The sequence below is a fragment of the Diabrotica undecimpunctata genome, chromosome 6, assembly GCF_040954645.1.
Source record: "Diabrotica undecimpunctata isolate CICGRU chromosome 6, icDiaUnde3, whole genome shotgun sequence".
Classification (NCBI taxonomy): Eukaryota; Metazoa; Arthropoda; class Insecta; order Coleoptera; family Chrysomelidae; genus Diabrotica; species Diabrotica undecimpunctata.
The window spans coordinates 126,916,465-126,934,134 of record NC_092808.1 but is presented as its reverse complement, the minus strand read 5'-3'; the positions used below and the strand labels follow the sequence as shown (position 1 = coordinate 126,934,134).

General features: G+C 31.6%; 1 protein-coding gene across 2 annotated transcripts in view; it reads right to left on the bottom strand.

Moving 5' to 3' along the window:
* LOC140443867 (organic cation transporter protein-like) overlaps positions 1 to 17,670 on the bottom strand; it is a 122,532-nt gene that overhangs the window by 14,669 nt on the left and 90,193 nt on the right. For both annotated transcript variants that reach the window (XM_072535360.1, XM_072535361.1), the window contains exons 2-3: positions 15,937 to 16,183; positions 13,134 to 13,268 (exon numbers count right to left, since the gene is read on the bottom strand). In XM_072535360.1, the coding sequence (XP_072391461.1) occupies positions 13,134 to 13,268; positions 15,937 to 16,183 (382 nt within the window). The remainder of the gene's footprint in view (positions 1 to 13,133; positions 13,269 to 15,936; positions 16,184 to 17,670) is intronic.

The window sequence follows — 17,670 nt, the reverse complement described above, 5'->3', positions numbered from 1 at the left end:
ATATAAATACGAAGTAGATATTATATAAATACACAACTATTTGTTATCACAACTCAAAATTGAAATTTCATATCATAGGTTTTACATATTTACCTCTAAAAATGGAAATTTTACTCGACTGGTCAATGAAAGTGATCAATTTTATTGATCTCACGATAATCATACAAAATGGCGAAAATAGTGCCACGTTTATTTGTTTATTACCTTTATAAAAACTTAGTTTATTCGCAGCAAATTACAAAAACTGCATACGAAAGCTGCACTATTTACCTTTAAAACGCATCTTGATTTTTGTCCATAGGACACATGGATCAAAAGATATCGAATTTTTTGCCGAACCTTCCGAACCTTTAAAAATATTTTATTGCAAAAATCGTTTCAGACTAACTTTAAACTGATAACAATTATTATCAACGTATATCCCAACATATCTATGTATATGTATTACAAAAAAATCCAAAAAACAAACAGTAAAATACTGCATTGTAAGTTTACTTAAAGATAACCTTCCAAAAGAATTATGAAAACAGTAAATCAATGTTTTGTGTAATCTGGTCAATTTAAAAGATGCATGTTTGGGATTATCGCAGTCAAATTGATAACTGCAACAATAACGATACTGTAAGAGAAGAATATTGTGGAATTCCTTGTTTATAAATGACAATGGATAATTTGATAATCATTTTTTGTTAAAAAATCTTTGCTAGTAGTTTTTTTTCTTCCTAAAAGGCATTTTCGTTGGAGCAGGAGTTTTGGGATGATCATATAGGGATTTGATAAATTCAAAGGAAGCGCTGAGAAGGTGGAGAAAATCCTGCTCTAGAATAGACGTACAATTGAATGAGGAGAATACTTTGTACATCTTTCATTTCGCCGATGATGAGAATGGGTTCTATACCTATCAGTCAAAAACACAATACCTGTGCATTGGGAATCGAACAGGAAAAATGATCATATATGAGAACACTGTAATTATTGCTTGTAGGGAGTACACATATTTAGACATAACAATTAACCATAGTGCTCGGACTGAAAAGAAAATAAAAGAAAGGATAGTAAAAGGGGAAAAGGATGTCTAAATGCAATACTGTGGTTCAAAGATGTATGTAAAAATGATCTCTTTTCTAACTCAATCTTTCAAAGTATCGTCCTGAATAGATACGAAGCATGATAGCTAAACAAAATCCCTAAAACGTTGCTCATTATCCTTAGAAATGGACTTCTAACGATGATCAACGACCGAATACGACAAAATATGAGAGTCTCAACAACTATTAGTAGATTGTAACGACCCAAATAACATATTTTTTCTCTCTTCTATTTAATTTAGAACACAATCGTTTTTATGCAACCCTGAATAACTAAATCCGTTTTAAAAGTATGACTGGTAATTAAAATTGTGCTAATTGTCAATTGTTGGTAGATGACACAAGCATCTCATAAAACCTCTTTTTTTGATTGGTCGAACTAGATCGAACGATTTAAGCTATAGCGTAATTCCGACAGGAATAAGCTTGCTCCGTGTAAAATAGTTTTCCAGAATAGAATATTAATAACATTCCATTTCTGATCGCAGAGTGGGTCATTTGTGTTGTGTTTTCCCGAAAATGTTCATCAGGTAATCCATTATAATTTATATATCGTCGGTATACTGCGAAAACCAGGTAAATGACAAATTTTAAAATATTGAGTTAAGTATACCAAAATTCTCAGCTTTTTCCACTCTACGTACAGGTAAAACCCAATAAATGATACGACTTACCATTCAGCAGATAATTTGTGTAATAAACAAATAACTTACACCTATCCAACTTTTTATTTTCAAATGAAACAATATATCGCTGCTAACTTCCATAAAATCAAAGTTCTGTTCCAGCAAACAACAATATATTTCTACTACTGCATATCATATTCAGTAAAAAGTGATAAGTGTCATTAATACATGTAACGTGTATGATTTATTAAAATTTCTCTTTCATATCGACTAGTAAAAACCTTTAAGTACACTTACTTCATTCTACCTGAAAACGAGTTGAGTTAAAATTTAGAAATGAATACTAAGCTAAAACCATAAATGATCTTATAACACATACACAGATAGAATAACTGAAGACAGCAGTTCAATTCTTGATGATTCTCAGAACAATATAGTCTCAATGGTGGAATCCATTTTTGATAGTGACTTTTCAGATGTAGTCCCCAAATATCAGCCAAATGAAGAGGGATCGCTCTCTCTATTATTATAGGAAGTCTATATCAATTCCACACAGCTGTCCTTGATAGCCTAAATGATGAGAAAAAAGATATTGAAATAGGTGCACCCACGAACAATTTAGTGTCAACTGAAATAGCTAGTTGGATATTAAATCTACTTCTTGACAAAGTATGGAAAGACGTACGTCCACTAACACGTTGGAGAAAAGCTAACTCCAAAGATTGGGTAATAAATGTTGCAGAAAGGAGGCGTGCTGAGGGTTTGCCTTATGACATAAAAAAAAATAGACCAGCAAAATTGTCAAAGCCAGTTAATTCCCCAGAGTGCTTTTACAAATGTGTGTGTGATTATTGACAAAGACTGTGTCGTGATTATTGAAAGTTAGAATATACAGACCAGAAACATTTTCTTATTGCATGTATCGTTGCAGTTCGTCGAAGTTTAAAAAACCACGTGCATTTTCCAAAAAGTGTTACTTTTCTTTGAATGGTCAAGACATACAGGTATGTGAGAAATTTTTTTATAACACACTTTGTATATCAGCGTCGTTAATACAAGATGTAAGAAAAACTGATATTCTAGGCTGTTATGCAGACACGGATAAAAGTGGCAAGCATACACCGCCAAATAAAACAAGCGGTAAAACCCAAAAAATCGCGAAGGCTCATATTGAGTCTTTTCTAACGATGGCCCACATTATATTCGCCAAAGTTCAAAGCGTAGATATTTGGACAAAAATTTAAGTATAAGAAAAATGTATCAACTTTATGACTGTGAGCAGAAGAAACTGGAAGGTGTTAACGAAATTACATATCGAAGAATATTTTCTAACGACTATAATTTAAGCTTTTTTGTTCCTAAAAAGATCAATGTTTAGTTTGTAATAAATATGATAGGGCTAATCCAACTGACAAATCGGATTTAGAAGAAGACAGTTACAGAGAACATCAGAAAAGAAAAGAAGTATGTACTCTTGAAAAACAAAATGATAACAAAAGATCTAATGGACAACGGGATTTTGTTTCAATTACTTTCGATCTACAGGACGTACTACAGATTCCAAGTGGATTGACTGGACAACTATATTATTCTCGAAAATTATGCGTCTACAATTTGTGTGTATATGAAGCCGCATACCAAATGCAGCTTACTGTTTTGCCTGGTCAGAAATTAACGGTCGACGAGGAAGTTCTGAAATAGGAAGCATTATACTCCACTACTTATCAAAATGTGTTCCAGAGTATGTAAGTGAAATAAGTTTATTTTCTGATAACTACGGAGGACAGAATCGTAATCAGCATATTGCAGCCTTACTATTATGGGCTATTCAAAACATAGACCACTTAAATATTATTGAACACAAATTTTTATAGTCTGGACATTCCTATATGGAAGTTGACTCTATGCATAGTAGTATCGAAACCGCTAAAAACACAGATCTATCTATGAGATGCCAGATTACTTGTCTGTTTTTCAAAATGCAAGAGGAACTAAAAATATCAAGGTTGATGATAAAAAAGTATGAAGAACTTAAGCGACTTTATGATGCACATTTGCCAATTAGTATAGCAGAAAAGAGAGATTTGGTACAGCTATGTGATAAGGGAGTGATACCGTAGGAATATCACGGGTGGTATCGTAATTTGAAAACGGGAAATGATATAACAGACATCTTACCAGAGCCTGCTTTTAGTGACGAATCGGACGAGGAAGGCTCATAATAATAATATTGTTATTATTATATTCGAAATAAATTTGTTTTTTTCTATAAAACTCCCTATCATTCATATAAATAATAACTATAACTACAAACAGCTGTTAATAAAATGTTCAGGTAAAACCAGTTAAATGTCATAAATATCGACTACCTTAAAACATTGCTATTACCTAGTAAAAGCCTCATATCTCGATCACAAAACTGGAAAATAATATACTTGGTTTATTATATTTGTGTTAAATATGTTATTTGCAGAGTAACTGATTTATATAGATTTACAGGTAAAACCAGGTAAGTGATAGCATTTCCAATTTAAATTTAGGACTAGTCAGATAGGTGTCTCAACTTTTTCAAACTAATGATAGAATATCATTTCAGATATATGCATCTTTCACTAGAATACGTAATATCAAAAACAAGCTGACTGCTTAATTCACAATAAAAAAGTAAACTTCAAAAACTTTTTTTCTCGATTTTGGTATTCCGACATTTACCTAGTTTTCGCAGTATACCGACGATATAGGCTTCTACCAGTTTTCGTGTGAATAGGGCGCTAATAGCTTCTTCTTTCACTTCTGTACAGAAGGAAAAAGTAGAGATCATTCGCTCCAAATATTTAACTGCTTTTTTTGCCTTTCTATACTATTGGTCGTCCAATTTAAATTGTTTATCTGTCCTGCAATGGATGAAAGCAGTCACATGTAGTAGATGTTCCTTCTGATAAAATTTGGAGGATTTAGGGGCACTTTGGAGGATGTATGGATATTTTTGGAGCCCTTTGCAGAACAATAGATTGCATTTAACTGGGAATATTACGTAACTATATATATATATATATATATATATATATATATATATATATATATTAATATTCCTTAATTTGTATTAACATTCATAGATTCTTTATTTTTCTATTGTAATATATTTTTTTATTATTTACTAAATTTTATTTATAATTTTATATGTTTATTTTTTACATGAACAGTTTTGGATTCGGATGAACGAATTTTAGGATGTTACAAAGCACTCTAATAACAATCTATATATAATTATTTTTATATTATTCTTTTATGGCGGGAGGGATTTAATTCCAATTCAGAAGCATAAGTCGCTCTGAGGCAACCGAATAAGATCGAAATACGTATAAGCGGATGGTAGGAGCCCTGTATTGAAATAAAATCTCAAACGACTCAAATCTCAGACTTTCTGCTTTATTTATTTACTCATGTTCGTGAGTACTAGAAACTAATTCGCGAAGTATATTTGACGTCGTGGATCGACGAGTTGTGGAATGCAAATTGTAGATTACCCTTGTCGGTTAATACATCAATATATCTACTTTGTATATTGTAGAAAGCGCAGTAGATAAATATCTGAATTTTAGTTTCGCCAAGTAAGAAATTAGATGGCATAGATAGCATTGTTATTAGATGGCGTTGTAACGGCCTGTATATAATTATTTTTATAATTATTCTTTTCTGACGGGAGAGATTTTTAATCCAGATAATAAACTAGATGCATCAATCTCTATGAGGAGATCTAATAAGGTCAAAATACGTATAAGGGGATGGCAGGAGCCCTGCATTGTTATTAAATCTTAAACGCCTTTCTGCTTAATAAATATTATTTAAATTTTTCAATATGTAAAAATGTTTGGTTTGTCGACGAAAAAATCATTTGAAAATTAATAATTATTTATAAGCATTTTTCAGATATAGGTATAATCGTTTATTTGTTTTACACCTGTTATACAGAATGTATAAAATATTTGTATATGTATAAACATTTCTTTTCTTTGTTGTATTATTTCAATATTTCTGGTTTAGCACTAGTAACTATCACATTATAATTTTTTTCTTTTTCTTCTCTCCAATTTTTTTTTTGTTTGTGTACTAGTGGGAATGTCTTAAGAAACACGTTTAAAGGGTAATATCGGAGGCGTTTAAAGAGTAATGACGGAGTGGAACCTTCAGGAGGGATTTGGAGCATGGAAACTAGCAACCTGAAGGCGTAAGACCCTGGAGAACCGGATAAAAAAACTATTTCATTTGTTTTAAGTGATGATCGAGGGCCCTACATGGGTAATTTAAAAAAAATTAACTGAGGAATTAATTATTGTTTACCTTAGAGGTTGTATTATATTTATATTATTCTACTATTCTATTTTTTACGTAAGAACATAATTTGAGTGTTTTCTCAGTATCCAAACAATGGTGATTCCATAATTTTAACCTATTTTGTAACTTTGATAAAGTCGGTTTTAAACAAGGAAGTGTAAATTATAATAAAGTGCTAAAGTTCAGTATTGTTCACTTCGAGCCACAATATATTTTTCATAGGATATTTTATTTATTATATCTGGCATTAGGTTTCCGATAATATGGTACAGCGGGTCATATAATACAACAGAGTAGTTGATAACACATTTAAATCAATAAATTTAATATTATAGATGGATTTATATTGATAGATTCTACCAGTGTGTAATGAAATCTAACAGTTCTTACATTTTCTAAGTAATGTAGACACAACGGTACCATCTTAGCGGAAGTTATAAATAGACTTTGCATAATAAGTAATTGGCCTGGAAATATTATCAGGTATTTTATGAAAAAAATTCATTTATGTGCAGATAAAAATTATTGCAATAAATAAAATGGAGACAAAAATCACTATATAGCAGATGACTAAAAAAAATCATGACTAGTGCTCGGGAAATATGCACTTAAAAAACACTAAAATATGCATGCAAAAATGCACAAAACACAGATGAAATATGCTCTAAAATATGCTTTTTATACTTTAATGCATTTAATGCATATAAATAAAAAACGCAGTAAACTTGTATTGAAGGACTTTAATTTATTTTATGCTACATTTACAAAAAATGTTTCTTGAAATTTATATTATGTATAGTTTATTTCACAAAAAATGGTTGAGTGCTTAATGATTGCAATAAAACCCGACCGCAAGTACCCCAGCTTAGTCAACATTAGTTGAGCAGGTAAGTATTCAGGTAAAATTGAAGCTACTGTGGAGTGTCGTTATCTTGTTTGTATAATAAATTCCTGGTAATATAAAAACGATTAAAAAATCGTATAAAATTATAAAAACCATTAGAATACATTTTATTTCATAAAGTTGTAAACATTTTAACAGTGAGTTTCACTATCAATGGTTGATCTTTTAATGACCACAATAAATTTGTTGATCGTTAAGTATTTCCTGGAATAATTATACAGGTTCCCTCTATTCTTTATAATTTGTAAAAGTATATAAAACCGATGAGAAATTTTTAAATATACATTTTGTTTCATTTAGTTGAAAGTGTTACAAGTGTTACCAGTGTTATACCTATTTGTACCTATAAAACAGCATTATGTGGCGTCCGTGGAAAAACATTGATGGTGCTTCTTCCAGTGTTCCAGCAAAGAAAAAGCATTTATCTGCTGACGCTAGAGAAATCGTAAAAACAATATATAGTTCTTTACTTACAAGAGGACTTACTGCTAATACTGCTGCCAGTAAAATATCTGATTTAACGAAAATACCTCTAACCACAGTGAAAAATATTACATCAAATCCCATTAAGTCAAGAAGGAAGCGTAAGGATGCCGGTTCTACCAAATGTATTGACGAAAGTGATAAGGACTTAATAAGACGAAAAATTTACACAATGTACGAAGAGCAACGGATACCTATATTAGATGCTTTAAAACAACGGCTTACTAATGATGATACACAAATAAACTGTAGCCGCATTAGTCTTTGGAGGATTTTGTCTAAAATGGGCTTTAGATATCGTACAATTGACAAAAGGCAAGTGCTTATGGAGTCCCATCGTTTACAAAAGTGGCGTACTGAATATATAACTTCCATAAGAAAGTACCGTATAGAAGATCGACCAATAATTTATCTGGACGAGACATGGTTTGACACTCATGAAACACCATCCAAAGGATGGTCCGATTCTTCCAGTAGGTGTCAAACAAAAGCTTTATCAAACAAAGGGAAAAGAATGAAAATTTTACATGCAGGATCAGAAAGTGGTTGAGTGCCAAATGCCTTATGGCTTTTTGCATAGAACATTAAAGACTCCTGCGTGGTCTACCATGAGGATACAACGGCAGAGCTTTTTGAGCAATGGTTTAAGAATTGTCTTATACCTAACCTTCCTCAAAATAGTGTGATAGTAATGGACAATGCAAGTTACCACAGTCGTCAATTACATAAGTCTCCAAGTGCAAATAACACGAAAATTGAAATTCAAAACTACCTGTTAGAAAACGATATATATTTTGAAGAAAGTTATTTAAAAAATGAACTGTTAGAAGTGTTAAAATCATTTTCTATTAAAAAAGTATATGTTTGTGACGCATTGGCCGAGGACATGGGACATACAGTGTTACGGCTTCCGCCCTACTATTGTTTATTTAATCCCATAGAGCATTTGTGGCACCAACTAAAGTCAAATGTTAGGTCACAAAATGTTTCTCCGACTTTAAGTGGTAGTGTAGTCGAATTAATAAGGAAATGTGTTGATGATATCTCCCCAGAAAGTTGGAAAAATTCAGTACGCCATGTAATAAACGTAGAAAATTCATATGTTACTTTGAATCACATAATTAAACCAATTGTTATTAATCTTGAAGAGGATAGCCACAGCGAAACAGAATTAGGTATTTAGGAATTCATAAATATATTTTGGTTATTTTGGGTATTTTTTTTTTGTAAATATTAACTTGTATATATTTTTCTATATTTTTTTTTCAATTCATCTATTTTTTGTACATTATGTATTCGTTTGTATGTATATACTGTAAATAGAACTATTATTACTGTACATTTTTATCGATATCCGATTAGGAAGAGTAAAAACTTTTAAACACGCCAGTTTTTTGCTGACAGTCCTAAGCCTGTAAAAAGTGTGAAGGAAAGTACCTTTCTGAATTTAGATCCATATACTACAATTATTCACGTAGAACAAAAAAAAACTACTTTCTTCATGTTAAAAATTGTTCAATTATCAAGTATATTCACTTGAACAACCTGAAAAGACCATATGAAATAATTTAATAAATTTTTATAATCGTGTATTACACAGCTACCAATGAAATATATTAAATAACAAACTTTCTGAAGTGCGACCCTGTGTACTTCGGTAGTTTATTGAGAGACTCTTGTGTACACAATAGGATCAACTCAGGTAACCATTAAGCACTCAACCATTTTTCGTGAAACAAACTATACATCATTAGATTCATTTATTCTTTGATTCATCATCATTCATCATCAGCATCATTCTTTATTATACTATTATTACGGTTAAAACTATATATTATTAAATGTTTCTTTAAATTCTCTAGAAAAAAACTGTGCCGTCTATCTGATAATAATTGTTTATAAGCTGAAAAACTTCTTTCTACTTCACATGAAGTTAAAGGAACAAACTTAAAATATTGTATAATTGAGGGGTCTACCTGTAAAATTAAATTATTTTTACAATTACCCATCTTAATAATATTATTTATTTGAATTATTTTTTGATATCGCTCATTTTTCTCTAACACTTCGCAGAATTTTTGATACACTTTGTTGGTTTCCCCAAGGTGTTTAATTTTTTCATTTAATGAATTGATATAATTTCAATACTGTGGTTTAATGAAATGTTTCGCTTTTCTAGTCTAGTAATTGATTCAGCAATATTTACAAAATTGGTTTGGATATGTGCCAAATTACTTTTTAATAACGGTTACTTTAAAACGCCCACACATTTTTTTTGCACCTGACCTATCTACATCGAAACTACAAATGACGTCTCTAATTTCCTCAAAATTATCAGGTTCAGGTGGTAAAGGTACATTAGGTAAACGATCTTTATACGCCTGTACTCTCAGAGGGGCTTTTAAAAATATTTTTTCTATCTTTTGAGCTTTTGATCTTTATATTATTTTGAGCTGTAGTCATGACACAGGAAAAAGCATAGTTGGAGTCACTAAAAGGAATTAAAAGGTATTCTTTTTGTAATTAGGATATTTAAATTTTATGTTAATAAAATGTGGACAGAAACAGCCGAAGACGAAGTCATAATAAAAAAGAAAGTATACCAAAATTTGCTACGTACAAAAATGAAGAAGATATACAGATATATGTTAGCCAAAGGAACTTTTTTAATAAAATAATATCAAAAAATAAGGTAAAAGCATTCGACAAAAGTGTATGGAACTTCAGACACACTAGGGAGAAAAAGATACACAGAATCACGGAAATTTATAGACAAAATTAGAAAAGACAACAAATCATCTACAACGAATATCAGAACACAGTAGAAATACATAATATAGAAATATATGGAGAACCAATAGAACTAACAATGGATACAGTAACAATAGTCATAATAGAAAAGCCATTAATAGGGGTAATATGACAGCAAAACTGAACGATAAATGTACCAGACGATCTGAATATATTTGTAATATCCTTCCATTTCATTTGCTATGTCGCATGCTAGGATTCGAATATGGAACCTGGCATATGACGGAGTTATGAACTGTGAATACGGAGAGGGAACAACCCTGTTCGCATTCGCGGATGACCTCGCTGTACTGGTAGTGGCCCGGGATGAGCCAGATCTCAAATACCGGGTTCGGAATGCAGGCGGCGTCGTAAAGAAATGGATGAACGGACTGAAATTTGCGGCAGAGAAAACCGAAGCCATCATTCTGAAGGGGAAAAGGAACAGGCAAAGTGTTGAATTGCAATGTGTTGGAGCATGTCTAACACCCAAGACACACGTAAAGTACCTAGGAGTGACATTGCACCAGAATGGAAAATGAGGGGAGTACGTATGGGAGGTGGCACGTAAGTCTGCGAATAGTGCGGCTGTGTTGGGGAGGGTGATGCCCAACATTGTGACCCAAATCCGAAAGGAGGAGGGTGTTGTACAGTCGATCGTCCTCTACGCGGCAGCAGTCTGGAGTGGAGCGGTAGAGATAACGGCCTATAGGAGGCTCATGACACGAGTGGACAGAATAAGTCTGTTGCGAGTGGCATGCGCCTACAGGACTGTGTCTGCGGCAGCCTTGTGGATCATCACCGGATGTGTTCCGTTGCATGTTTTGGCGGTGGAAAGAAAAGAGCTCTTTGAGAGAAGATGCCCAAACCTTACTATGGCCGAGAGAAGACAGGAAAAGGAAAGGTCAATTAAAAGATGGAAAGAAGAATGGAACAACACGGAGGATGTGGCACAGTGGACGAAAATGCTGATCCCGAACATAAGAGATTGGGTGGACTGTGGCCACAGGCGACTGGATTATTTCCTGATGCAGGTGCTCACAGGACACGGGTGTTTTAGGGCCTCCCTCTCTAGGTTCGGAAAGGCTGACACATATGAATGCCTATTCTGTGGATACTCGGACACTGTGACACATACGATGTTAGATTGCAACAGATGGTTAGTAGAAAGGAACAGAATGGAAAGAGAAACAGGTGTGAATTTTGTTACAGTGAGAGAAATGATTGATATAATGATTGAAAATAAGTAATTGACTGTGTAGTATACTTTTGGTAGTCGCCTTGTTTGTTTTTTCTTACTTAATATATTCGTTATTTTCTCCACTTTCATTTGCTATGCCGCATGTTAGGATTCGTTCAGTTCTTTATTTTGTACTCAGCTATAGGCTTTCTTTAAGTCAATAAATCAAAATTTGTCTTTAAGTTACACTATTTTTATCCATAGTGCCCTATGACGTCTCGTATGTAACTATACGTTCATTAATAATGAAGAGACTGTATATTGCCCTTTTGGTAGTCACCTTATTTGTTTTTTCTATCTTAATATATTCGTCATATCCTTCTCCTTCATTTAACGTATCACACGCTCCAATCAGACCAATAACAAAGAAGATATGATGTAATGTCCTCTCAGCAATGCCGCAATGTATTTTTTTTCTGTGTTAACATATTCGTTACCCGCTCTCATTTACAATGATGTATCGCACGATGTATGTATGTCACGATCCGACGAAATATTCTACCCCCACCACAAAACGCTCAAGGAATGTGCAGAATAAACCTTATGGGATTTTACATGGGAAATGAAACAGAAACGGTAAAGCAGCGTTTTTACAGGTAAAGCTTCTACTTGATTTTACTTAATTTTATTTAATTGTTATTTAAGTGTACGTAATTCTGTTTAATTTGATTTAATTTTATATAATTCTATTTACCTTTATTTAATTTTTTTAATCTTATTTAATTTTAAATTTATTTTATTTTGGTAAACCGTTGACGTTTGTTAAACGTCATTTTATTTTTATGGTAGTGTATGTTTATCTTATCCAATGACATATAATAAATATATACTATACGTCATTACTCTTAGCTTACAATTACAGTAACCTATACTTTTAGCAATTTTGCGAAAAAATTAATTATTATGAAGGAGTAAAATTTTCGATTATAAATATTTGAATCATCAATTTGTAGAATTAATTAGCAACAATAAATAAACCGTATCGTTTCAAGAACCAAATATGTTTGAAATGTCAAATGTTGGTAGTTCAGATTAAATTCCTAGGTGGCGTCGTTACCTTACTGGATAAACGGTGTTACTTATCATCATAGCCTTTTATATAGATAGATTTTTTGGTTTTATATGTATAATTTTCTAAATGATGTTGGACATCTATATGTAATAGTTTGGTAAAGTTTCTTGATTATATTTAATACAGTAATATCTATGTCGGTTCTACTTTTTCTTTAAAAACAGTTTTATGAATCTTCTTGTTTATTTTTATTTCTAATTTTATATTAATTCTCAATCTCTGCATAATTTTGTAAGCTGCGCAATCTTAGTCTTACAAGCTGCATACAAGCTACATTTATTCTAAATGTTGTATTTATTTTTGTACGATATAATTTATGTATTTTAATTAAAGGAGAAGAGAATACCAAACCGTTTGGTTTTTACCGAATATTATGCAAATTACAATATCGCATCTTAATTATAGTACATAAAATTTGGGAATTTCCTTTAAAGATTTCTTGCAACGCAAATATTTGTTTTTATTTTGCTCACCATACTGACCTTCAAATTACATATATTTTAAAATATTCAAACCTATTATTAATCATACACGTTTTATAAAAAAAAAACAAAAAGAACAGTATTTTTAATTGGAATCATCAATGTTTACTTACTTGTCAGACAAAAATCCAAATAACATATTTCCAACTAAGATTCCCAGCATTGTTAATGTCTGAGTAAGACTGAGTAAATACGATTTTGAACACACAAGATCCCATTCCATGGATATAGTGTTAGTAAATATGGACCTAAAAAATATTTTTTATATTATACAAAATTTGGTTTAATTTGTTACTTCTTCGTACACCTTGTATAAATAAAATGAACCCTGTGTAAAACTATTGTCATGGACTGGCATATAAATTATTCTACAAGACTACAAGAAAGTGTTTCAGATTTTGAACGCAATCGAGTATAAAACGAAAAAAACGAGAAAAATACTGGGATAAAATGATAAATGACGTATTCTGCAAACAGCTTAAAATTCAACAAACACTAGAAAAAAGAGGTAAGCGACAAAATTTGATACGGGTATGTTAGCAGCATACGGAATAAACTCTTTTTTTTTTTAAAGAAAAATAATTTTTGCAATTTTTTAATAAAATAAATAAAAGTAAAATAAAAGGAAAATAAAAGTAAAGTAAAAGTAAAATGAATAGCTTTATCTTGGATCTGTCGAAAAGCAGACCATAATGGTTATTTGATTATTTTTTAATAATCACGATATGCGATAGACGTATACCTTATGTTTAATTTTTTTTTAATGAAATCTAAAAAAATCGAAAATTTTTGCTTTTTGCGCCCATATTTTCGCCTATAACTGTAGTGATTAAAAGCTCCTAAAAAAAATTATAAAAGGTAACAGGAACAGGCGGTAGTGAACTCCTAATCAACAAGAAATAGAAATGAAGAGTAATAGAAATAACTAGTATCTCGGATAGGGTAGCTTGCTTAACGTTACAACTATCAAAGAGATACAATAATACAAATTATACAAACCAACAATTACTCACACTGACGAAGAAATAAAGAAACTCTACAATAAAATAACTGAAGCATTAAATAACAATAAAAATAACTTTAAGTATTTAATTGGTGACTTTAATGACAAAGTGGGAAAGAAAAACGAAAAAAAACCAAGTCGTAGGTAAGTATGGAGTCGGTGAGAGAAATGAAAGGGGAGAAAGACTAGTTCTTTAAGAAAAAATCGAACAGAAAATGGATTTGGTCGCACCAAATGGAACCACTAACAACAAAATTGACTTCATTCTAACCAACAAAATTGCTACAATAAAAGATGTCAGTGATAAATAAATTTCAAACAGGTAGCGACCATAGCCTAATCAGAGCAAAAATTGTTTTAGATTTAAAACTAGAAAGAATATAATTAATCACAAAACCGACAGTAACCGGAATAAATATTAACAATCTAAAGGATAACTTGTTCAGAGTTCGATCTTCAACTGAGACGAAGGTTTACTAAGTGCTACGTGTGGTCAGTGCTGCTATATGGCGTAGAGGGCTGTACACTCAAAACGAGGGATATAAACAGATTAGAAGCTTTCGAAATGTGGCTCTATCGCCGTATCCTAAAAATACCATGGACAGCGAAAATCACAAATATAGATGTCCTTAAAAGAATAAACCAAGAACGCCAACTTTTCGAAACCATCAAGAAAAGGAAAACGGCGTATCTAGGTCACATCATGCGAAATGAAAAATACCAGTTCCTCCAACTTATAATCTAGGGTAAAATTGAAGGCAAGAGAGGAATGGGACGCAAGAAAATGTCCTGGCTCCTGGAAATCACCCCATTCTCAAGCTGATATAGTTCAAGAAAACGTGTCTCCGGATAATTTGACTTCAAACATGTTAAGAATTGTAGCTGAAATCCATGTGCCTCGTTCGGTTGACTCCGACTCGGATGATGATATTCCAGTGTCAAAACAAATGGTCTGAAGTAGCAAACATCTCAGGGGAAGCATTAATACTTGATGATTGGTCAAAGGATAATGATAATGCTCAATACTGATACAGAAAATACTCCCATAGACTGGTTCATGAAGTTGTTTGATGAAGACATTTTGATTTACTGGTTGTCCAATTCAATAGATATGCAAGTATGAAAAATAAGAAAAATAAGCCTATATGTATCCAAGAAATGAAAGCGTTTGTAGGAATTCTTACTCTTAGTGGTTACGCTCAGTCCCTAAGAAAAAAGATGTATTGGGAAAAGGATAGAGATGTTTGTAATTCCCTAGTTTCTGGGGCACTTTCTAGGGATATGTTTGATTTTATAATGAGTGTTCTGCATATTGCCGATAATAATAATATGGACCATTCTGACAAATTCAGTAAAGTTAGACCTCTCTTTGAACTTGTATTAGTTTATTACAAGTTTATACAGAACTGGTATTAGAGGAAAAAAGAAGCAATCAGGGCACATTGGATCAATTAGCTTTTCGACGACGCATTGCAACTTCACTTCTTGAACTTTATACAAAAGTGACTTCATCTTCTTGTGGACGGCCAAGTCGACGAGAAAATGCCGATTCTCTTTTCTATGGAATGCATCATTATGTGATTGACCAAGAAAAACAAACGAGATGTCGCTACTGCCATAAAAAAAACTACTACAAGGTGTCAAAAATGTTATGTTGGTGTCCATGTAAGCTGCTTTGTGAGTTACCACACAAATGGTAATGCTTGGTCCTGACGTCCTAGATGTAGGACTGTAATTTTTTTTGGTGTACGTTGCTATTTTTTGAAATATTATTTCAGTAATGTACTCAGGTGTGCCAAATAAAAGATATTATTAACAAAAAATTGCAGTTTTAATACAATTTCTTATATCAGGGTTATCTGGGTTAATGTTAGTACATTGTTGTAATAAGTATTTTAAAAGTATATACTTACGTATCATATTGATAATGAGTACAATTGGACAAACATTTGTCTGTTGCATTATTGATACAATAATAATTTATAGGTGGAGCTAGAAATACTATACTAAGTTGGTGCCAAGAAACACCAAATTTGACTAGAAATATTACAAAGCATAACCAAATATGCCACCTTCCTAAAACTCCTATACATTTTTGTATAATATCTTCTTGTTCTACTTCTGTGGGTGTAGCTGTTTCTTTTTCTTTGCCATTTTGAACTAAAACAAAAAATAATTAATTAAAAATATTATCATTCTCTATAATTTAAACGTATAAATAAACTACAACTAAAGAATATTAATAAAAATACTATTTTCTAAATGCTTTCCCTTAGTGATGTGATGGATATATTTTCTTCCTTCCAAAATGTTTTATTATTTCCATGACTTATCTATGTGTTGTAGTCCGACAGCTTTTTGTCGCATCACTAACATCATCTCTTGACGTACTGCTCACCAGTAGGCCGATCAGTACAATCGTATTCTATTTGGATTTATACTACTATGTACTTGCAACGCTTCAAAATCCTTTAATTTTTTAAATTTAATTTATTTCATAAAGCATTAACTTTTATCCGACCCTATATTAAATTTTAAAAACTTAATAAAAACAGAATATATCTGATCGGTTAACGAGATCACACAATATGAATATCGAACAAATATTTCGGTGGAACGCCGGTTTAGGAAAATCACGTCCTCATTTCATTCCAGACAGCGGTGCAAAGAGCTACTGTGTTATGTTACTTCCGGTTCACCAAGTATTTTTTTTTATTTTTCCATAATTTTTTTTTGTAACATTTTTTAGCGTAAAAGAAACACTAAGATCCCTTTCTCTCTGCTTGATTACAAAAGGAAAAAATACACATCTTTAAATATAGTACACTTTTGTTTATCTTTACTAAGATTTCTTCTAGTAGATGAAGGGATGGTTATACTTATTTATTGTCGTCTTTCATGTCACTTCTTATTACGTCCCCTCATGTCACGTAGAATTTTGGATGCAGATACATTAAAGGCATTTCTGTTCTTTTTAGGCCGATCAATGGACAATCCAGATAAGTAAACTCCGTTTCCTATTTTAATTTGTTGACAATCCCAACATCAATAATAAAAGTTTTTTGAAGTCGAATAATATTTTTTAATAGTTTTAACCTCACATATTTTTTTTATTACTTCAACATAATGTTAAATAACTATAAATTCTTAATTTTTTCTTAAGTCTCCTTTTTTTACAGTCTGTGAAAATAATAATTTAAGTAAAATGTTAATTAATTATAAAATTTGAATCCTTTCTTAAGTACTTTATGAAAGTATGTAAAAATTATTCTTTAGATGCTGGCAGATAAAGAAAAATTGAATTAATTTAAACTTAAATTATATATTATACCTTAATAAAAGTAAGTCAGAAATTATTACTGCAACAAACGAATCTAGGTAATTTAGTTGTGTTTATTTACGTTTGATTGAAAATATAATCATAGTAATTTTTTAGAATTTTTCTGCTTATTCATGTTAAATTTATTGTAACTATAAATATATAGATCTTCTTCTTCTTCCTATGCCGTCCCCATTAACGAAGGTTGGCGATCACATTTCTAAAAGTTTCTCTGTCTTTTGCAACGTGGGATAATTCGTCTACAGTCAAGTTTTTCCAGTCTCGAATATTCTCTCTTTTTATTTTTCTCTTTCTACTTATTCCTTTT